Source organism: Armigeres subalbatus, chromosome 3 (assembly GCF_024139115.2).
Source record: "Armigeres subalbatus isolate Guangzhou_Male chromosome 3, GZ_Asu_2, whole genome shotgun sequence".
NCBI lineage: Eukaryota > Metazoa > Arthropoda > Insecta > Diptera > Culicidae > Armigeres > Armigeres subalbatus.
In genome coordinates, this window is record NC_085141.1 from 226,549,809 (window position 1) to 226,573,295 (window position 23,487).

The following is a 23,487-nucleotide window of genomic DNA, read 5'->3' on the forward strand; positions in this document are numbered from 1 at the left end:
AGCTGCATACCATAGATCTTATACCAGTTTGAAGCAAATTTAATATCAGTTTGCAAAGCACTAGTTTTTCATATGGCACGGTAAATTTTCAGATCGACCACTAAAGCAGTATTCCGATGTTCAAGTCATTACATAAGTCATTAACAAAAAGAATAAAGATGAGCGGACCAAGATGACTGGACTGCCCTGCGGTACTCCAGTCCAGACGAAATTTCAAAAGCATCGGATTTGGCACCATGTATTTTGAAGAAAGCCTTGCGAGAGGATAAGTACGACTTTTATCACCGAATGATCCAAGTAGGTCAAGTCTGTCAAGTTTTTCTATCGCTAGAGCATGAGGCACCTTATCAAACAATTTTGAAAAGTCGAAAAAAAGTACCTATCCACCTGGCAACGGTTTTCTAATTCCTCTAGCACTGTATGAGCAAACGCCATTAGGTTGAATGTCGTTGAACCCATGTTGATGTTCGGACATGATGATGCTGGGTATGACGCGCCGTGTAGAAGACTCTCAAAAACTTTAGCGAAACAATTCTAGATTGGTATCGGACGATAGTTCTCTATACACTATGCTGCCCATGATCACATATTTGTAACACTCGCATTTTTGTTCATCCTGTAAAAAGCCTGTGGATTGTTCAGAAAGCTCAATTTACTGCATCTAATCCTACAACAGTAAAATAGGCTTTACTTTCTTACTTATCTGTAGTAACTGGTAATGATTGAGTTTGTGGGGAGAATTGACAAAATAAACCAAAATGCAAATGTTCCAAATATGCGATCATGGGCAGCTATTTATGTTGCCGGATTTCTTAACGGGAACGATTGAAACCAGCTTCTTAGGATTCGGTAAAACACAATCACATATAGATCGATTGAAAATCGAAGCAACGGGCAATGCCCGTGATGCAGCACCTTGCTTGATAGAGGTGGGTGGTAAGCGATCGGGTCCCGGTCCTTCTGATGTTTCGACCGAGCTGAGAGCTTCAAACATTTTGACCGGCACGTTTACTCGGATGATCGTCGACAGAGTCATGATTCATAACTTCATTCCTGCCGAAAACCTCATTAATAAAGACATTAAAAAAAAAAAACTTCATTCCAGTCCAGGGCAGCAATCCGTGCATTGATGATTTGGTAATCACATCTGTTGAAGTCGTAGTCAACGCTAAATATTAGCGCAGATCTATCATCGCGAGGACGAACGTTGACGGTTAAAACTAATGGCTTGTGATGAAGGCTGATGGAGACACGAAGAGATATATGAAGCATGTATCGCTAACGAATACCAAGTCAAGAAGTTACCGTTCGCGTACAAAAAAAAGATGATCTGATGGAATCCGGAGAATAACAAGGGCTCAAGCTCCTACTCAGTTTACACGTTAATAACACAACTAACCAGACTAGATCCGATAGATCATAATCTCCGTGACAAACGATACCGTCACACATGAATCTACATGATTCAGTATCTGGCTAATAGAACCCACGTGTTTCGTGTAGTTATCAGGGAAACTGTTTGGTCGAATGCACATGATACAGCTAACGTAAAGCGATAAATGAGGCAGAATAATGCGGACAGTGGCTGATTCTAAGTAATCACAATCTACGAAGTTTACTGAAATACACTGCAGTTCCGTTTTGTATTGGATTTGTACCGGAGATTACTGGTAAAGCATCACGATCGCATAGGTGAATAACATAATTACTGCATTAAAAAAACATGCTTCTGTATTAAAATACATAATACAAAATTGTCATATTTAAACACAATGATTGTATTTAACCTTCCGAATTTATATGCCGAAATTTCATACAGATTTTGCAAGGTTTTTATGTAGAACTGAATTAAAATCTGCCGACCGCTGGTTGGAGGTTTGAATGTCGCTAGCTATTCTCTCAACTATTTTTTTTTTACTAATTTTTACATGTTTATGATAGTTACAACAACACAAACTTGTTTGATAATTTTGCGCTCTTTGAAATAATGGTCAGTTTTTTCACCCACAGAAAATCCCTGCACAATCTTAAACATCATATTTTTATCAAAATAACCACTATCATGCTCAATTTTATGTGTTCTAAGAAAAATGTGCTACACAAATGCTACTCAAAAGAAACTGCCCTGTTGAAATCATGTGAGCCTGAAAAAGGTAGAAATGATTTACAATAACGGTCCCTCGAATAAGAACCCGCACTGCGCATGTCTTCCGTGGAATACCTTCTTTTATTTGGCGCAATAAATATTAGTGGGGCTCATAAGATGCAGCTCCTGGTGGCGTGGCATCCATGACAAACAGCAGAAACACGTTCGACGTTTGTTTTCTGCAGTAGGCTTGTCATAGGGGCCACCTTCAAAAAGCTTGAGAAAGAGTAAAAACATAGAAATTTGTCTTCGCATGATATATGAAATTTGAATTAAAATGCCTCTAAAACGTGAGGAAAATTTTTCAGTTAAACAACTTTTAAGGCTCCCCCAGACCTAAGCGATTTCATCGCCGCAACGGCGACAACTAGTCGTAGCGATTATATCGTTCGGTCGCTGCAGGCAATGGTTCATTTATGCTTCCATACCAACGGCGACAGAATGGCAGTCGCCAAGGGATAGAATCGCGTCGCTATTGTCGTGTCGCGTGTGTTCGGGGGAACCTTTAATAAGTGTGACTGGAAATTCAACAATCCTACAAATCAGCGGGATTATTTAATATTTATTATGGAAATCGAGATAGCATACTTCAAAAGCTTCAAAAATTCTAATCTGTTAAAAATTTGATTTTTGATGCAATGTTTTCATACAGCAATGGATTTGAGTTACTAATTTACTTAACTCGTTATTGATCTCCATATCGTGATATATCTCCGTAACATGGTATTGTGCCTTGCAACAAAATGACAACTTTCGTGATCATTTTCCAAGGTTCTCATAGTTGTGTAAAATTTCTCCGCACATAAATAGCAAGTGCTACGGAAGCCACAGTCCACCACGTGGCAGCCATATTTTTAAAAATGTCAAAGTAGCTTTTTTTTAGTAGCAGCTTCTCTAAGGCGACTATATGGTGCTTATTTTCCGTTGCTACTAAGCGGAGGAGTAGATTTTTTTATGAGCGGTACAATATTGCACTCCGCTTATTTTTATATTTTATTACGGTGAAGATGGGCGTAGCCAGGAATAGTAATCCTCATGCTTTTGTTATTTTTGTTTAAGACTGGAATCAAGGACCACTCCCCTTCTTGATTTATGATAGCATTCTAGATAAGGATCTCAAAAGTAAAACATGAGTATCACTAGTGTCCAATCTACGAATTACACCGTAATAATGCTAATGCTAAAGCTAAAGTGTTCCATAATTGTGGGTGTTCCATAATTGTGGAGGGAGTGTAATTATAGTGAAGGTGGGAGGGTCATTGGAAAAAGAAGAAGGCAAAAAAAGTGATATTGTTTAGTCAGTTTTGTTTTGTCAGTGTATCTTCTGATCAAGGAATTCAGCAAAACTTGGCACCAAAAGATCATTCGAAAAAAGACAGAGTGTGGGGAGGGAAGTGGTATCGTTTGAAGAATGTACAATTCAGTGTAACTTTTATACCCCTGCACCGAATTCAAGCAAAAAGGAACCGAATTCATTAATAAAAGGACACCCATATGCTTGATAAAGTTCGAACGATCTTTCGAACGAAAGTTGATGCACATTCTTGTATAATTCGATAATTCGAGTGAATTTGATTCGTTCGAAAGTACTGTTTGTCAGTAAACAAGAATAAAAAAAGAAGCTAAATAAAGATAAATAAAGAAAATTTCTAATGATTCACCTTGAGCTTTTTTGTTTAATTAAATGGGATTGAGACGTAGCATAGCTCACCGGGTAAAAGCTAAAAGTTTATTCTATAAAGTTGAATCAAGGTGCTTCTGTGGTAGTACTAGTCTCTTCTGTTACAGTAGAAGTCTCTTCGGTAGTGGTACTAGTCTCTTCGGTAGTAGTAGTTGTGGACTCTGTGGTGGTGGTAACATCCGCTGCAGTGGTGGTGGAAGTTTCTTCAGTGGTGGTAGTGGTAGCCTCCGTTGTGGTCGTAGTTTCATCGCCCTAGAACAAAGAAAACATATGCATGTTAAAATTTTATGAATAAATTTCTAATTTGCGTAATTTTAACGTTATGATAATCCATAATTTTGATCATATGATCTATCATGTTGGTCATTTGACCCATGATTTGGGTATTATGATCAGGGTTTGAATCCAACGGAGAATGAGGAAATCTCTCACTTATCATGTCTGTATACATTCTCGATAGGTAGCATACCGTGAGAAACGTTTTTCGGTAGCTGTTACGATAATGAATAGCGGGCTTGGTAGTCATATGGCTACTGCTTCTGCCTCATACGCAGGAGGTCGTGGGTTCAATCCCAGGTCCGTTCCATTCTCCTACTTTGTATCTTTCTCTTTATTTCTCATGTTCTAGCAATCGCTAGAATTGGAAATGGACTTCCATACCGTTTCCATTACTATTCCTATACCTTCAACTTGTATTCTAACAGTAATCTGCTAGAATTGGAAATGAACTATAGAGCTCGTTGCCTACATCCAATTAGAAATTCCATCAGTTACCTTCTCCTATCTATCACATTGGCAGCTCGTTAACCAAGACGGACCTCTGCCTCTCCAACCTAACCCAGAAATTCCAACAAATTCCGCATGAACTCGCGGCAAGTGCAGAGGTATATTCGGCTTGCAGTGGGCGAGTGATTGCATAATCATTTCCTCCCCCTTCCCTACATTGACTTGCATTCTGACGTGGCAGGCGCCAGTATGACCTAACAAATGAGATCACCAGTACTTGTACATTGAAGATGTGTGCTAGTCCCAAGCAAACATCTGTTGGTTCCCTGTGCAAGAACAGCTGATCTGGTCATAATGGAGTAGCAACTACAAGCAGTCAATCAAGCTCAAGCTGTTACGATAATGAACTCATTCGGGGGGCTACAACCCATGATACATTTCTTTTAATAAGTCCCAATTGCGGGGGGACCAGTTCTGATGATACATTTCAATTTTTTTTTATTCAACTGTGTTACAGTCAACTCAATGCCGTCGTAGATAGAATTCCAAAGGGTGATATCAAGATCTGTTTGGGCGACTTCAATGCGAAGATCTGATCCGACAACTCGAACCATGAGCGCATTATGGGACGCCATGGTCTCGGAGAAATGAGCGAAAACGGAGAGCTGTTCGCAGAATTTTGTGGTAATAACGACATGGTGATCGGGGGATCGCTCTTCCCTCATCGACCGGTTCACAAGGTCACGTGGGTTACCCGTGACGGCTTTACAGAAAATCAAATCGACCACATCTGCATCAGCCGAAAATGGAAACGGAGCCTTCTTGATGTACGGAATAAACGTAGTGCCGATATCGCGTCTGATCATCACCTCCTCATCGGCGAAATACGCCTGCGCATTGCGCGGATTCGTCGGCAGGAGGACAGAGTTGGACGACGATTCAACACACGCCGACTGGAAGATGCCACGGTGAAACGGTCCTTCGTTGAAGAACTGGAGACGCGTGCTGCAGATATTCCGGAAGGTGGCAGCGTGGAAGACCAATGGACCGCCATCAAGAATGCCTTCATCGCCACCAGCGAGAACAATCTGGGCGAGCTACGCACCCAGAGAAAACAATGGATCACCGATGAGACCTGGAGGAAGATAGAGGAGCGAAGAGAAGCCAAAGCCGCGATAGAGCGATCAAAAACCAGAGGAGCCAAAGTTCTAGCCCGCCAACGATACGCGGCTCTTGAGAAGGAAGTAAAACGCTCATGTCGACGGGACAAGCGAGCGTGGGCAGACTCTCTGGCCGACGAAGGAGAGAGAGCCGCCGCAACCGGGGACATTCGCCTCCTCTACGATATCTCACGACGCTTAAGCGGGGCGAAGATGAATGCAACGATGCCTGTGAAAGACGCGAATGATCAGTTATTGACCGACCCAACTGATCAGCTGAAACGCTGGTTCGAGCACTGCGATCAACTTGTGCCAACAAGTGCCAGCCAGGCCATCACCACCTCGGCATGGTCTGCCTAGGATCCGACGTATAACACGCGTCAATACCGAAGCTCCATCACTGCTAGAGATTCAAACAGCCATCCAAAGCATGAAATCGAATAAAGCCCCAGGGGTCGACCGCATATCAGCCGAGATGCTCAAAGCTGACCCCATGACATCCGCTCAACTACTGCATCGTTTATTTCATAATATCTGGGACACCGCAACTTTCCCGGTCGACTGGATGCAAGGTATCTTAGTAAAGGTGCCCAAAAGGGTGACCTGACTGTATGCGATAACTGGCGAGGCATTATGTTGCTGTGTACCGTTCTCAAAGTTCTGTGCAAAATTATCCTAGCCCGGATTCAGGAGAAGATCGATGCGACTCTCCGGCGGCAGCAAGCCGGATTCCGTGCCGGAAGATCCTGTGTGGACCATATTGTCACGCTCCGCATCATTCTGGAGCAGGTCAACGAATTCCAAGAGTCCCTTTACTTGGTATTCATTGACTACGAAAAAGCTTTCGACCGTCTCAATCACGAGAATATGTGGGGCGCCCTGAGACGCAAGGGAGTTCCTGAGAAAATCATCGGCCTCATCGAAGCACAGTACGAGGCCTTTTCGTGTAGAGTGCTGCACAATGGGGTCCTGTCCGACCCTATCCGGGTCGTAGCTGGTGTGAGGCAAGGATGTATCCTATCACCGTTACTGTTCCTCATCGTAATCGATGAGATTCTGGTAGGTGCGATTGACCGTGAACCAAACCGCGGGCTGTTATGGCAGCCTATAACCATGGAGCATCTAAACGACTTCGAATTGGCTGATGACGTTGCACTCCTCGCGCAACGGCGCTCTGATATGCAGAGTAAGCTCAACGACCTTGCCGAGCGCTCCTCTTCGGCAGGTTTAGTCATCAACGTCAACAAAACCAAATCGTTGGATGTAAACACGGTGACTCCTTCCAGTTTCACAGTAGCCGGGCAACCAGTGGAGAATGTTGAAAGCTTCCAATATCTTGGTAGCCAAATGGCGTCGGACGGCGGTACCAAGATCGACATAGGCGCACGGATCAAGAAAGCAAGGGCTGCCTTTGCGAGTTTAAGAAATATCTGGAAAACAGGCAGATAAGTGAACGCACCAAAATACGAATTTTCAACTCTAACGTGAAATCTGTGCTGTTATACGCTAGCGAAACATGGTGTGTATCAGTGGAGAACACTCAACGGCTGCAGGTGTTCATTAACAGATGCCTGCGGTATATAATTCGGGCCTGGTGGCCTCACAACTGGATCTCAAACAACGGGCTCCATCGTCGTTGTCACCAGAGGCCGATAGCAACAGAAATTCGGGATCGGAAGTGGGGCTGGGTCGGCCACACTCTACGTAGGGGCGGAAACGAAATCTGTAAACAAGCATTAGACTGGAACCCAGCGGGACATCGCAGCAGAGGCAGACCCAGAGGCTCATGGCGGCGAAGCCTCAATAAAGAAATAAAAGAAGTCGACCGAAATCTAACCTGGCAACAGGTTAAAGCGATAGCCGGGCAACGCTCAGGATGGAGATCTTTCAAGTCGGCCCTTTGCACCACCGGAGGTGTACAGGATCCGTAAGTAAAAAAGTGTGTGAAAAAAAGAAGCGAGAACAAAGCGTTTTATCAAACCCCCTCGGTGGGGCCGCGTATCCGAATAAGTTTTTTTCAAACTTGTATACAAGTGCGATAGTTTTGTTTTCATGACTTGTTATGATTCGATCATCAACGGGCACTGCCCACACGAAAGGAGACCCGACGACGAGAAAGAAGCGTTCTACGCACAGCTGGAGCAGACATACGATGGATGCCCACTGCGTCATCGATGACATGAACTCACAGGTAGCAAGGGAGAAAATGTATAGACCGGTAATCGGACCGGATAGTCTGCACACCGTATCGAATGACAACGGCCAGCGATGCATAAACTTCGCAGCCTGCCGCGGAATGGTAGTCTCAAGCACCTTCTTTCCCCGCAAAAATATCAACAAGGCCACATGGAGATCACCTAACCAAGAAACGGAAAACCAAATCAACCACGTTCTAATCGACGGTAAATTCTTCTCCGACATCACGAATGTCCGCACTTACTGCAGTGCGAATATTGAATCCGACCACTACCTCGTTGCAGTATGCTGCGCTCAAAACTCGACGGTGTACAACACGCGTCGAAGTCGGATGCCGTGGCTTAACATTTGACGGCTACAAGACGGTAGACTAGCCCAAGGATACGCGCATCAGCTGGAAGTGGCACTCCCAACGGAAGAGCAGCTAAGCGCAGCGTCTCTTGAAGATGGCTGGAGAGATATTCGATCCGCCATTGGTAGCACCGCAACCGCTGCACTAGGCACGGTGCCCCCGGATCAGAGAAACTACTGGTATGACGGCAAATGTGAGCAATTAGTGGAAGAAAAGAATGCAGCATGGGCGAGATTGCTGCAATACCGCACGAGGGCGAACGAGGCACGATATAAACGGGCGCGGAACAGTTAAAACTCAATTTTCCGGAGGAAAAAGCGCCAGCAGGAAGATCGAGACCGTGAAGAGACGGAGCAACTGTACCGCGCCAATAACACACGAAAGTTCTATGAGAAGATGAACCGTTCACGTAAGGGCCACGTGCCATAGCCTGATATGTGTAAGGACATAAACGGGAACCTTCTTACGAACGAGCGTGAGGTGATCCAAAGGTGGCGGCAGCACTACGAAGAACACCTGAATGGCGATGTGGTAGACGAAGATGGCGGTATGGTGATGGACCTTGGATAACGCGCGCAGGACATAATTTTTCCAGCTCCGGATCTCCAGAAAATTCAGGAGGAGATTGGCCAGCTGAAGAACAACAAAGCCCCTGGGGTTGACCAACTACCACGAGAGCTATTTTAACACGAAGGTGAGGCACTGGCTAGAGCGCTGCACTGGGTCATTGCCAAGATTTGGGAGGAGGAAGTTTTGCCGCAGGAGTGGATTGAAGGTGTCGTGTATCCCATCTACAAAAAGGGCGATAAGCTGGATTGTAGCAACTACCGCGCAATCACATTGCTGAAACCTGGCTACAAGGTACTCTCCCAAATTTTATGCCGTCGACTAGCACCAATTGCAAGGGAGTTCGTGGGGCAGTACCAGGCGGGTTTATGGGCGAACGCTTCACCACGGACCAGGTGTTCGCCATTCGCCAAGTACTGCAGAAATGCCGCGAATACAACGTGCCCATATATCATCTATTCACACACACACGCACACACATACACACACACGCACACACGGACAGACAGACATTTGTTAAGCTCATCGAGCTGAGTCGAATGGTATATAACACTATGGGTCTCCGGGACTTCTATCAAAAGTTCGAATTTGGAGTGAAATGATAGCCTTTCGGTACAACTTTGTTGTACGAGAAAGGCAAAAGTATAAAACATGTTTTAATATACTCCGGGACAAGTGGGACTCAAAAACACTACCTAGTTCAGCAAAATTGTTAACGCATACCTAGAAAAAAGGCTATTTCAGGACATTAACAAAAGATTCATCATTACAGTCAAGCCTCCATGAGTCGATATTGAAGGGACCATCGACTCATGGAAATATCGACATGTGGAATAGGAAATCTTTGCAAATCTGTTTGAAGGGACCATCACAGTAACCCAGAAAATATTTTTTAATATGGGATAATTTGCTTCCATGAGTCGATATCGAGTCATAGAACATCGACTCATGGAGGTTTGACTGTATATGTTTCCGTTGTTGTAGTTTAGACGTATTGTAAACATATTCAATGAAAAAATATTGGTAGTGACAGAAATAAAATTACATATAGGACCCACATACCTCTTCAAACCGGGCAAGTGGGATATATTCTGCTTTTTTACTGTCGAACGAAACTAGTTTGAAGAATGTAGATATTATTTTCATATTATTTCTGAGTCGTAGTAGGCTAGATGTACCAGTTGTGGCTATAGCACCAGTTGTCGAACGCTTCACCACGGACCAGGTGTTCGCCATTCGCCAAGTACTGCAGAAATGCCGCGAATACAACGTGCCCATATATCATCTATTCATCGACTTCAAAGCCGCATATGATACAATACATCGGGACCAGATATGGCAGCTAATTCACGAACACGGATTTCCGGATAAACTGGCACGATTGATCAAAGTGACGATTGATCGGGTAATGTCCGTAGTTCGAGTTTCAGGGGCATTCTCGAGTCCCTTCGAAACGCGCAGAGGGCTACGGCAAGGTTATGGTCTTATGGCTTATGGTCTGCTATTCAACATCGCTTTGAAAGGGCTTATACGAAGAGCAGGGATTAACACGAGTGGTACAATTTCCAATAAGTCCGTCCAGCTATTTGGCTTCGCCGACGACATAGGTATTATGGCACGTAACTTTGAGAAGATGGAGGAAGCGTACATCAGACTGAAGAGGGAAGCTAAGCAGATCGGACTAGCCATCAACACGTCGAAGACGAAGTACATGATAGGAAGGGATAGCCAGAATGTCGGACAGTAACCCGGTGAAAATGGTTCTCCAAAACGATCCGACGGGCACAAGCAGGCAAGGTGCGCAGCGGGCAATGTGGATCGATCAGGTGGAAGATGACTTGCGGACCCTCTGTAGACTGCGTGGTTGGCGACGTGTAGCCATGGACCGAGCCGAATGGAGAAGACTCTTATTTACCGCACAAGCCACTTCGGCCTTAGTCTTAATGAATAATAAAAATATGATTCGAAAAGGTTTTTGCCTCTCTTTTATCGCTGTTCGTTATCTATTGAGAGCGATTTCTGAAATCCCTGATTATGATATATAACGCTTGAAAAGAAGGTCAATAAAAATATTAATTGATCCACAAAATTTTCAAAATCTGTGGATCATACGACCAAAATTATGGATCATATGATCAAAATTATGGATAGATAGTGAGATGAGAGCCGTCTCACTTCTGAGAAGTGCGAAGTGAGTAGTGAGACGTATCACTTCTCTTTTCGATCTACTCACTTTTCATATTCGGCCAAATGACCTATTCGATTAAATGATTTAATCGGCCAAATGACCTATTCGGCCTAATGGTCTGTTCGGTCAAACAACTTTCGGCCTAGTGGCCTTCGGCCGGGTGGTTTTCGGCCAAACGGCCTTTCCACATTTTCAATAACTGTCGAAAAAGTTTTTATTTCTGTTTTCGCTGTATTTCTTAAAACGAAACCATTACAAAAACCCAAATTAATCCACCTAGCGGTGATGGCGCCTTTCTCGCGTAAAAAGGTAATAAACAGAGCTTAAAATATTCATCTTCATGAAGCAACTTCGGTCCGAATTTTGACAAACATCGCATGAATAGACGACTACTCCACGAACTCATTCATTCGACTGTCACTGAATGTGTTTACTATGTGCAGAAAAAAAACATAATTAGCATTGTTTATGTTGACGTTTACCGCTGAAAGTGCCTCGCGGATGAAAATCGGATTCAGTCCTGTGTGATAAGTCACTTTACTCATTTGAAACGTGTTCAAATTTCAGATAATTGATCAATTTGTAAAATGTGCATAAATATTCAATGACTAATATTCAACTGAATATTGACTATCCAGAGCCGACTATGAATGTGTCGGAAGTGAACTGACAAATGAAGAAAAATGAATTTCACCAAAAATTTTCGATTATTTTACACTCTGGTAATAAATGTAGCCTTTACGCTTACAACTCGATGATGTACAAGAAAGGCAAAACAGTTACACCGTGTAATGTTATGATAGAAAATTTACACTAGTAGACATCAGATGGCGCTGCCAAAAGTTTCTCGAATTTCCTATGTTCGAATTTTGACTTTCGGACAATTTCATAGTACTATGAAACTGAGCGAAGAGCATACTTACGCCTAAATGCGTGCAACACGAGCATCTTTATAGTACGATGAAACTCGTAATGGGAGCAAGCTACGGATAAACTTTAAAAATATTCATAGATGCAAGGCATTTTTCATAACACATTATTGTTCTACGTGACTATGTCTCATCACTATTTTAATATTATCTATTTTTTGCAATTTGCAATTATTATTAAATTCAATAGTGATCAACAGCGTTTTAGTCTCTGTCGGATGTAACTTGTTGCAAGAGAATCGGTTAAGAGTTTCTATGTGAAAATTTGGCTAATGTTTTTTATAGCATTTTGTGCACACACACACACGCACACACATACACACACACGCACACACGGACAGACAGACATTTGTTAAGCTCATCGAGCTGAGTCGAATGGTATATAACACTATGGGTCTCCGGGACTTCTATCAAAAGTTCGAATTTGGAGTGAAATGATAGCCTTTCGGTACAACTTTGTTGTACGAGAAAGGCAAAAGTATAAAACATGTTTTAATATACTCCGGGACAAGTGGGACTCAAAAACACTACCTAGTTCAGCAAAATTGTTAACGCATACCTAGAAAAAAGGCTATTTCAGGACATTAACAAAAGATTCATCATTACAGTCAAGCCTCCATGAGTCGATATTGAAGGGACCATCGACTCATGGAAATATCGACATGTGGAATAGGAAATCTTTGCAAATCTGTTTGAAGGGACCATCACAGTAACCCAGAAAATATTTTTTAATATGGGATAATTTGCTTCCATGAGTCGATATCGAGTCATAGAACATCGACCCATGGAGGTTTGACTGTATATGTTTCCGTTGTTGTAGTTTAGACGTATTGTAAACATATTCAATGAAAAAATATTGGTAGTGACAGAAATAAAATTACATATAGGACCCACATACCTCTTCAAACCGGGCAAGTGGGACATATTCTGCTTTTTACTGTCGAACGAAACTAGTTTGAAGAATGTAGATATTATTTTCATATTATTTCTGAGTCGTAGTAGGCTAGATGTACCAGTTGTGGCTATAGCACCAGTTGTCGCACTAGTGCTTTATATGCCAAATGGCCAATCAAATCATCGCAAACCAAGTTCATATCGATAAAGCATATTCATATGATACGATAACACCTTTGATCTCCTCCAAAACAAGCAAAACATAATTGTAAAAATTGATTTTCCTTAATTTTTGACGTCCTTTGCACCAGTTATCGCACTGGTGGTCCCTATTTGGCCAGTCCCATAAGAAAACAATAGGATTTGCCAAATAAGGAACCAAAATTAAGAATAGTGCCACAAGTGGTGCATGCGTTCCTATTATGGATTAATTAATTATGAGGATAATAACAAATTTTATTGTGGTTTTCACAGCTGCTCTAAGGAGCAGTAAGTAAAACCTTTCCCTTGATATATAAAGTTCACCCACATGCCTTTTACTTATTTTTTTTAAAAATAGTTGTTCTTATGTATGGCGACAATTGGTACACCCACCCTATTTTCAGATCATGGAATACTTGTCGGACTTTTGTTTTTTGAAACAAGAAAGGGATTATAATGTTAGCAGATATGAAAACAAGACAACAGCCGATTTACTGTTCAATTGGATGTTGTCTTGCTTTCCTTTGTACCAAATGTTTTATGCAACGTACACACCAGTCAAGCAGTTTGACGAACATTGACTCCGCCCCCAAAAAACGCTTCGGTTGCTGCTTTGTTTGAACGTGTGTGAATTTGTTCGAACGACCATTTGACAGTTGGCGGCTCGGTTGGAAAAAATTAAAACGGTTTGCTTGTCATAAGACGAGTTTGTACAATCCCATTGAATTCCACCACTTAATTGTATCTTGACAGATACATATTTCGACCTCAACAGTAAGGCCATCTTCAGTGTCTCGTACTTGACTCGACTACGAGGCACTGAAGTCTAACACTCGAGTCGAGTCAAGTACGAGACACTGAAGACGGCCTTACTGTTGAGGTCGAAATACGTATCTGTCAAGATACAATTAAGTGGTGGAATTCAATGGGATTGTACAAACTCGTCTTATGACAAGTGAAGACATTCCACTAAAAAGCTCAAAATAATTTTCTGTTTGATTTTCGGTTTGATTTTGGTTTGAGTGGTCAGAGGCGGAGTCAAGGTTCGCCGAACATGTTTGAGCATTTGTAGTGAAGTTGCACAAACCCCCATATATGTTTTGATGGTTGGTGCTCAAGTTGGCGCTTCGGTCGTTCGTGTGTGATATTGTTGCTCGAATAAATTGATTGTTCGTGCCGCTGTTGGTAAAACTTGATGGATGTTTGAATAAACGTGAGGTGGAGTAAATTTTGGTCATACTGCTTGACCGTGTGTACGTTCCATTAGGTGGAAAGGATAAGCAAATCTTTATCACGGAACTGACACTTGAATACCTCCACCACAGTTCATTTCGTAGCCAACATAGAAAATTCCGCACTGACAGCCATAAGAAGAATCATGGGAAAGAAAGAGATAGGTGCGTTCCACACTGACAGTTCCATAAACGACAAGCAGAAGAAACGAGACTGCATCTACACTACGAAAACACAACCAAAACATCAGACCCCTGATCTTTATTCACTTTACGAATGAATATTTCTCTGTTTAGAACACAAATTAGTACGTAAAACAGTACTTCAAAATGAACGTTTTTATTCAGGCGATGGGCAGTGTTGTAAATTTGTAATAGAATGGATTTGCCAATTTATGTGTTAAGCACTTTATTTAATTGAAAATCTGTAAATCTGATGCGAAGTTCGAAACTAACAAAACACAAGGCAAAACCTTTTGACCTAGTGAGAAACTTTATAATTACAGTAATATCCCGATTCTATCACCACCTGGTGAAGTTTGGGGTGATGAAACAGGGTATGTGACAATATCGGAAAAAAATATTTCCAATTTTTTAATTCATTTCACAAATATGAATCATTTTAAGCCTTGGAAAGCCAAAATGCGCGAACGGTACCCGTTATTTCTTGCCGAAAATGCTTACGGAATACTTCACAGGTTCTCAAAATTAATTTATATTATACTACAGACGGTGAAAGTTATTTCATGAAAATCAATGTTGTTTGCGGTATTATTTGGGGTCGTTCAACAATGATGTCACAGGTTTTAGGGGGGGAGGGGGTCTAAGATTTTGTGACAGTACATGTACTAGGTATACAAAAAAGCGTGACAGAGGGGGGGAGGGGGTCTAGAAATCCCAAAAAGTAGTGGACGTCATATTTGAATCGCCCCTTTATGGAAATAAAAAGAATGACTAAAATTTCAAAAATATTTGGGGTGACAAAATCGGGTCGAAAACGTGATAAAATCGGGACGTGATAAAATCCGGGGTAGACAAAATCGGGTTTTTTGTTTTGTTTGTTTTTGTTTGATTTGCGATATGGGCGTAATTTATTTTGTAAACAAACATTGTTTTATCGATTTCGTAGACTGCAAGTATTTTACTCCAAAACTAATTCCCTTATCTGATAGAGAAAAGCCTATTCTGTTGCTTTAGCAGGAAATTGTCTTCCAATGTTTGTTAACAAAATAAGTTACACCCAAATCGCAAATCAGTTCCGAATTATTCTAACTGAATTCCACCAAATGGCATTCCGCGGATTGACTATCGCTGAAAAGGTACATTCCGCGAAATTACTTTCGGAAAAAAGGTGCATTCCGCGAAATGTGTTTCGTTGATTTGGTACATTCCGCGGAATGTCGTACCGCGAAAAAAAATCCGCGGAATGTTTTTCGGTGAAATAGTATACAACCATTCTATTTCACAGTGTATATTTTTTTCACATAGCTCCTTTGATTACCTAAAACTTTGCCTAAGACTTCAAAACGATAAGGTACACCGGGGCAAGTTGAAACGGTTTTTTCAAAGTTGAACTTTGAAGTGCTGTAAAAAAATCATCCTTTGATAAATTTTTAATCCGTTTGCGGTGTTTGATAGTTCAGGCCAAAGATTATTCATAAAAAATAAGCAACCTTACCAAACTTTTTTATAAATATTTTGTATACTGAAAATATTTTTTTATATGCATACTGCGCTACATACAGACATAACTTAATTTTGCCGCATTAAAAACAAAATATATGTACTCAGTGAGACTCAAGATCCACGAGGTTGTCAAGGTGACTGTACTGCCAGAATTCGCAAAAGAGTCCCATGTAAATTTTTGACGGTTTTTATTTACTTTCAGGAATTTGTTCAAAATTGTCTCCTGTTTAAGAAAAAATGATAAAATAGAAATTTGAAAATCAAATCCCATTTGTGTTGTCTCATCTTGATATTTACTCTCATAAAAGAAACATTCCAGATTTTGATACTCTTTTACACAAAAATAAACTGAAATATGGGACTCTTATGCGAAAAAGGGCAGTATACAACAAAGTCACAAACGTAATCTTCAGGGACCAAATTCTAGAGATCGCACCACGCAGAAAATTTATCTACGCAAAAAAAGCGTTCTCGAATTCGTGAACCAGCAAAAATACAACGTGATTTTATTTATGGATTCGGGAACACCAGTCACGTTTTCCAGAACGTTCCAGAAAACGTGACTGTGTTCCCGAATCCGTGGCTGTTGTTCACGAAAAAATACACCGTGAACTTGTTAGTTCACGAATTCATGAACGCTTTTTTTGCGTGCAGATTGATTACGTCCTACTGGTGACCACTCGGATTACTTTTCAGGATGGTTCATTAGTTGGTTCACTTGAATTGTGTGCCTAATTAATTCGGTTATGGCTTCTCCATAAATTCACATTAATTAACCAGCGTATCTCTCATAAACTCCTCGATTAGAGAAAGAGGGGACTGGGGAAGTGAATGGTGGAGTTACTGAAATGTTTACATGCTCTATGTTTTATATTTTTGAGTGCCAAAGTTGATTAAGAATCTCAAAACTGGACCATGCAGTTTAACCATGACCGTTTTCATCTTACTCATTAGTAAAGATTGTAGGAGGGCATTCATGACGGGATGGGCGGAAATTTATTAAATTTATTTTCAGAAGTTTGGACCTTTTCATAAATTTTTGTTTTGAGACCTGTTTCATTGGCACGTCAAATAGTTGGTTTAGATTTTGCAAAGGGTGGAAAATAAATAATGGCAGGAATTGCTTCTAGTAGCTGCAATCTGCCGGGAATGGCAGTCAGAAGGTGCGCTTAGGGGAGTAGTTTGTTGAAAAAAATAATCAGGACATTCGGTCATTTCAGATCTAAATTACAGCTTCTGTTTCAACTTACCCCGCATTTCAACTTGCCCCGGTGTACCTTAGGAGGAGCCGTTTTCGAGTTATTCCCGATATTCTCGCAAAAAGTTGCATTCGAAGCGAAATTCTGTCTCATTTAACGAGAAAGGCATCATCACCGCTAGGTTGGGGATTTAGGTTGGAGTACATATGGTGGGATTTTGATGCCCGTAGTCTGGTACACCCAACGTGCAATTAGAGATGGGCGAACGCTCACGAGCCGTTCATTTGAACCGGTTCGTAAGAAAAAGCGTTCAAACCACGGGATTGTATAACATTTCATCGAAAACTATTTCGCGGAATTCCTTTTTGCGTTTGAACATTTCGCGGAATGACATTTGGCGGTTTGTAACTTTTCGCGGTACGCCATTTTGCGGTTTGTACCTTTTCGCCGAATGACTTTTGGCGGAATGTACCGTTTCGCGGAATATCATATATATAATTGCCCTGTTTGTCTGTCCGGTGACTAGCCAACCAGACGCAGCGCGCGGGAAAATTCTCACAAAAAATAAAATATTTGACACTTCAATTCTTTTTTACTATCAGATGCAGAAAACAAAACCAGTGACAACCTTAGACAACCAGAAACAGCATTTGATGAAAAAAATCACAGACAACAGACGTTGAAAATTTTTATTAAAAAAAAAACACTTGGCACGGGCGCTACTGCGTCCACAAATAAACTGTTCATTCAGCATTCCCACAAATATTACCTGCGAGGTTTCTAGGCCAAGTTACCGTTTTTTTGCATTCGTTTAACACGAGATTAACACGTTGAAACTTTTATAAAAGCCGAAAAAAAAATCGATAAATTTCCTAGACCGGGCCAGAAGTTGAACCCAACCTCCTTCAGCATAGTCTTGCTTGGCAGTCACGCATCTTCCCGCACGGCTAAGGAACGCCTCCCAGAATATTTAGAAGTAGATTCAACTGCCCCTTATACTGGGCAGAACCATCCATTTAAAGAAAACGTTACCCCTCCTTTCGCCTTATACCGGACAGAAGCGTTCATTTAAAAAATACATTATCAACTCCTTTCGCTTTATACCGGCCAATTTTCAACAGGAATCAATAAGACCGGATTCTGCATCGAATGCAACTTCTTGCGAGCAAATCGGCTGAGGGTACATATGTGACTAAAATGAGTGAGATTTTGAAAAATGTATTTTGGCCATAACTCCAAATCCCATCGATTCCGCCAATTTTCAATACGAAACAATAGGACAAGATTCTTCGTCGAATGTAACTTGTTGCGAGAAAATCCGTTAAAGATAAGTGCCTGAAAAATGAGTGAGAATTTTGTACGTGTTTCTTATGTAAAAAAATGAATTTTGGCCATAACTTCGAAACTCATAGTCCGATTGGGCCAATTTTCAAAAGGAAACAATTGGACAATATTCTAAGTCGAATGAAACTTGTTGCGAGTAAATCAGCTGAGAGTAAGTGCCTAAAAAGTGAGTGATAATTTTCCTTATAAAAAAATATTACGAAACAATGGGACAAGATTCCGCGTCGAATGCAACTTGTTGCGAGCAAATTAGTAAGGTTAAGGATAAGTGCCTGAAAAATGAGTGAGATTATTTTGCGCACACACATACACACACATACACACATACACGCACACACAGACATCACCTCATGGGGGCAGCAGGGACTTTGTCCAAGGGCTTGACGACCCCTCCCCATGGCCACTGCGAGTTAGACCGGGACCATCGTCCCTAACCCCTAATCCCAAGGCGTCGAGCGACCCGTGCCGAGGGGATGCATGGCCAGGGGGTGAAATAATGAGCTAGGCCTTTAACGGAGCCTGTGGGGTACCTGGGCACCCTCCACAGTAATTGTCCCTTACCGCGTCATGCTGGGCTCTGGCGTGGTGGACCTCTTTTCCCGAGCAACTCGTGGGACCAAAATGGAAAACCAAGTCAATTCTTCAATTAGTGGTAGTAGTGTAGGCGACAACCCCTTCGCAAGAGGTGGGTTGTTCAGGTCTCCGCCTAGGAGGCCAGAGGCAATAGTCGGCAGCTCAGTGCGCAGCGCCAGCGTGGGTCACTCAACCTTCCTCTCGGCTATAAAAACGCCGGTAGGGGTTATTGACGGCCCATGGCTTGTGGAGGCGATGAACCGCAAACGCGATGGGCTTTCGGCCTTCGAGGTGGCGACGGAACAGCTGGACGCCATCATCGACTTTGCGTCATCGAAGCATAATATCAGCAAGGACCTCAAGAGGAGCTCGATGCTGGACGCCAAGCTGGAGAGGGCGGTCAGGACGGCCAAGTATAAACCCGTGAAATCGGTGGAGTCGAGGTCTACCCAGACTGAGGCCCAAGGATTCGCGGACTCGGGCAAGGTCGAATCGACCGAAGGCGTGCCAGCTAAGACGGTGGTGCCAAAGTCTACCCAGACTGAGGCTCAAGTATTTGCGGGTACGTCGGGGTGACTGTTCCAATGGAGCAGACACAAAAACGGGGTAGACAGTCTCCAGGGATGAGCTCCCTGGGGCCGCTCCAAAACGCGGATGGTTACTACCCCGAACAAGGGTAGTGGGGCTGGGAAGCTGAACCCCGGTCAGGTACCTCCAAAACCGGGGAGGAAGGACCTGGAAAGGTCCGTCCACTCAGGAAAGACGGTGATAAGGGGTTACGGCAGGCTGAAAGTTCTCAGCCGCACCAGACCAGGGAAATAGAGGGGGGTGACGCCTCCTGGACCCTGGTCAAGAACAAGAGGAAACCGAAGACGTCAAGGGCCGAAAAGAAGGCCCAGGCGAATGAGGGTAGGAAGAAGTCTAGGGTAGGCGCCAATCGCTCCAGGGGCGATGCCCTAGTCATCACGGCGGACGAGGCTAAGTACTCGGATGTTTTGAAGGCGATGAGGAGTGACGTCAAGCTCGGTGAACTCGGCGCCGACGTACGTCGAATAAGACGTACCCGGATGGGCGAGATGATACTCGAGCTGAAGCGGGGCGTCTCGCAAAAGGGCGCCGCCTACAAGAAGTTGGCGGAGGAGGTCCTAGGCGAGACGGTCAAGGTGAGGGCACTCACGACGGAGGTGAATCTAAGGGTTAAAGACCTGGACGAGATCACTGAAATCGAAGAGCTCGTCACGGCACTGCGGCGACAGTGTGAAGTAGAGACGACCACCGCAGCCGTTCGGCTACGGAAAGGTCCGGCAGGGACGCAGGTAGCATTGGTTCGGCTTTCTGCAGCGGACGCCTCCAAGGTAGTCAAGTTAGGGAGCGTCAAGGTGGGATGGTCGGTATGCCCTGTGCGCATATACGAGCAACCCGAAGTTTGCTTCAAGTGCCTGGAACCGGGGCACAAGCAATGGGACTGCAAAGGCCCTGACAGAAGCAATCTCTGCCGACGCTGCGGATTGGAGGGACATAAGGCACAATGCTGCACGAACCCTCCCAATTGTTTGATTTGTTCCAGCAAAGCTGTGAACAGCAAGCCCATGGGGGGTTCGATGTGCCCGGCGTTTAAGCGTGCTGCAAAATCAAAGTGCAGGTAACGCAGCTGGCTTGCTCGGCCTCGCCCGAGTGTTTGCTGTGCGCAGGTTTAGAGGAAACGGCGGAACACGTGTTGTTCGTGTGCTCACGTTTTCGCGCAATGCGTGACCAAATGCTTGCCACATGTGGTCTGGACACTACCCCGGACAACCTAGTTCGGAGGATGTGTAAAGATGAAGTTGGCTGGAACGCCGTTTTATCGGCTATCGCCCAAATCGTCTCGGAGCTACACAGAAGGTGGCGCGTGGACTCAAGGATGGCTAGTTCAGGCGCAAATAAGAGGTGGTCCAAGGGATCGGAGTCGGCTTCATGGGTCATACCGGTGGTCATGCTCTGTGGTCGGACTCGATTATCGAACAAGTGGCCGCGCGAAGAACAACATGGTATCGTCGCTTTCGCGGCGTCGGTCAACCGAGCGGGTTCCGAGCCCGAGGACGGAAAGGGGTCCTCGTCAAGGCTGGGGCAGGCGTAGGCCTCGCGTCGGCAAGTCCCTCTGTGTGCTGGCGAATAGGCCCTATCGCAGAAAAGTCAATTTGGGGTGCACGCGGCATCATCATTCTTGATACCAGTCGTGCAGAGGGAAGCAGGCGCGAAGTCGACCCTTCCCACCTTCCGAGGACATAGGGCGTGGTAAGGCCACCTGGAAAGCCGGCAATGCGATACCATGGTGTTCTTCTAAAAAAACGAGTCACGATGTTCGATGCTGCAAGGACACGCAGCTAACCTCGAGGGTGCGTCATGCACTGGCCCCCCTTTGAAGCATTACTTTCTGGTTGTACCGAAGGGACGATGGGCTTGGCGGCAATGGAAACGGTTTAGCTGGTCGGGGATGCAGTCCTGCCTCCCTCATTGGAGGTGGCCCCTAACCCAGCACTTCCTGGTCAACCCAGGATGTCTGTTGAGCAGATTCCCCCTCCATTGTTTAGGAAGAAAAAAAAAACACACAGACATCACCTCAATTCGTCGAGCTGAGTCGATCGGTATATAACACTATGGGGTGCTATGGGTCTCCGGGACTCCTATCAAAAGATCGTTTTTGGAGCGATCATATAGCCTTTACGTATACTTTGTATACGAGAAAGGCAAAAATGAACACCAATACATAATTTGAATGATGTATCGCTCAAACCATAGTTCTTTTGAATTAAATCAAATGAGTCGGCTCATTTATTATACCCTTCCGGCAGCCCCTACATGTTAATGAGAAGGGTAAATGTTTTGGCCGTAATCGGTATGTAAACCTTGAACTGGAATTGCTTTGATCAAGGTACGCTTCTAAATTTGTTTCACTAAAGTGAGTTTGGGAGAGAAATTGCGAAGGCTGGCGCACATTTAAAAATGAACCAATCTCACACGCTTCTTTAGCTCTGCATGCAATATTTGCCTTATCATTATCGATAACACGAAGTTGAAGCGAGTATGGCAGTAAAAAAATCCTTGGAAAAATAATGAAATATCTTTGAACATTTATAAAGAACGACCAACTGAAACACTACAGCTACTTAGTTCAAATACTGAACTTACCGGGCAGGTATCCCCCAAAATACAATCTTTGGCTGTTTCGTCGAAGATTGTTCCAGCGGCACACTCAAACTCAACTGGCTCAAAGTTCTCGTCGCATACGAAGTATATCGTGCAGTTGAACGGACTCACATAAAGCTGAGGATGCGGTTGTGATGAATCGCACTGATTTGGAACACACTGTGCCTCAGCATCCGGAATACACTTCAGAGCTGTCGGATCAAAGGAGAGACCGTCTTCGCACACTTGAGGATATGCTGTTCCTCCTACGCACAACACATAATCTACGCAGGACCCATTAACTGGCTGATATACAACTCCAGTTTCTGGACAGGTGTTCACAGGGCACACGTACCGAGGATCACACTTACTCGACGACGGATTGAAATAGTATCCTTCGGGACATGCGAATTCGTACGGCTGCCCTACGTAGCAGCTGATGTACATTGAGCAGTTGGTAGGATGTGGGATGAGTCCATCTGAGGTCACCAGACCTGCCTCCTCGCACACGTTTGCAGCTAATACTGTGCCGAAGAAGGCACTTATGGTGAGAAATATTGCTAGTTCTGAAAGAGAGCTTAGTTTGATATCGATCAAAATTATAAAACGAATGCGTCAAACTCACTTGGCACCATTTTCATAAACTTGAGAATTAAAACTGAATTAGGCTGAGGATTTATTACAGCAATATATACTGGTTTTACCGGCAGTAATCTTATCGAAATATGAAATAAAGTGATTAGCGCTGTGATTTAAGTTTACGTACTATCGTTCTATCACAGGCAAAAAGACGCTGCATTCTTCTAAATAAAGCGATATTCAACATAATATCATCCCTTGTTTCATACCATACCATACCTTGTTAGATACCAATAATAAATCAAAAAAATGTTTTTACATCTTAAAATCATTTATCTCAATTCAACATGTTTTACTGATGACATTCCATTGAGAACATAATGCCCTTGCCTTTCGTGTGAGTTGGTTGAGAGTAAACTGTTTGGAGCACCTTTGATCATTTGTAATCAGCTGTGAATGTCTATATCACGTGAGTTGAACATCGTAAGAATTCAATTTCAAAATTCGAAAGTTCAGAAATACATCTCAAGTATAATTTTCAGTTCTGTTGATCGAATATTTTTTGAGATTATTGCTATCCAAAAACGCGAGCGGCCACCTTCTGGATTTTGCCGGACTCGTCTTTAGAGTATAGATACATAATATATACATAAATACAATTTTAAACGA

General features: G+C 43.2%; 1 protein-coding gene across 1 annotated transcript; it reads right to left on the reverse strand.

Annotated features, from left to right (window-relative positions):
* Positions 1-3,792: 3,792 nt before the first annotated feature.
* On the reverse strand, positions 3,793-22,935 carry LOC134226259 (uncharacterized). Its single transcript, XM_062706915.1, has 3 exons — positions 22,865-22,935; positions 22,243-22,805; positions 3,793-4,079 (listed from the first exon to the last, which is right to left on the reverse strand). Exons 1-3 carry the CDS (start codon positions 22,878-22,880, stop codon positions 3,894-3,896), a joined length of 765 nt encoding a protein of 254 aa, XP_062562899.1. The 5' UTR covers positions 22,881-22,935; the 3' UTR covers positions 3,793-3,893.
* Positions 22,936-23,487: the final 552 nt, after the last annotated feature.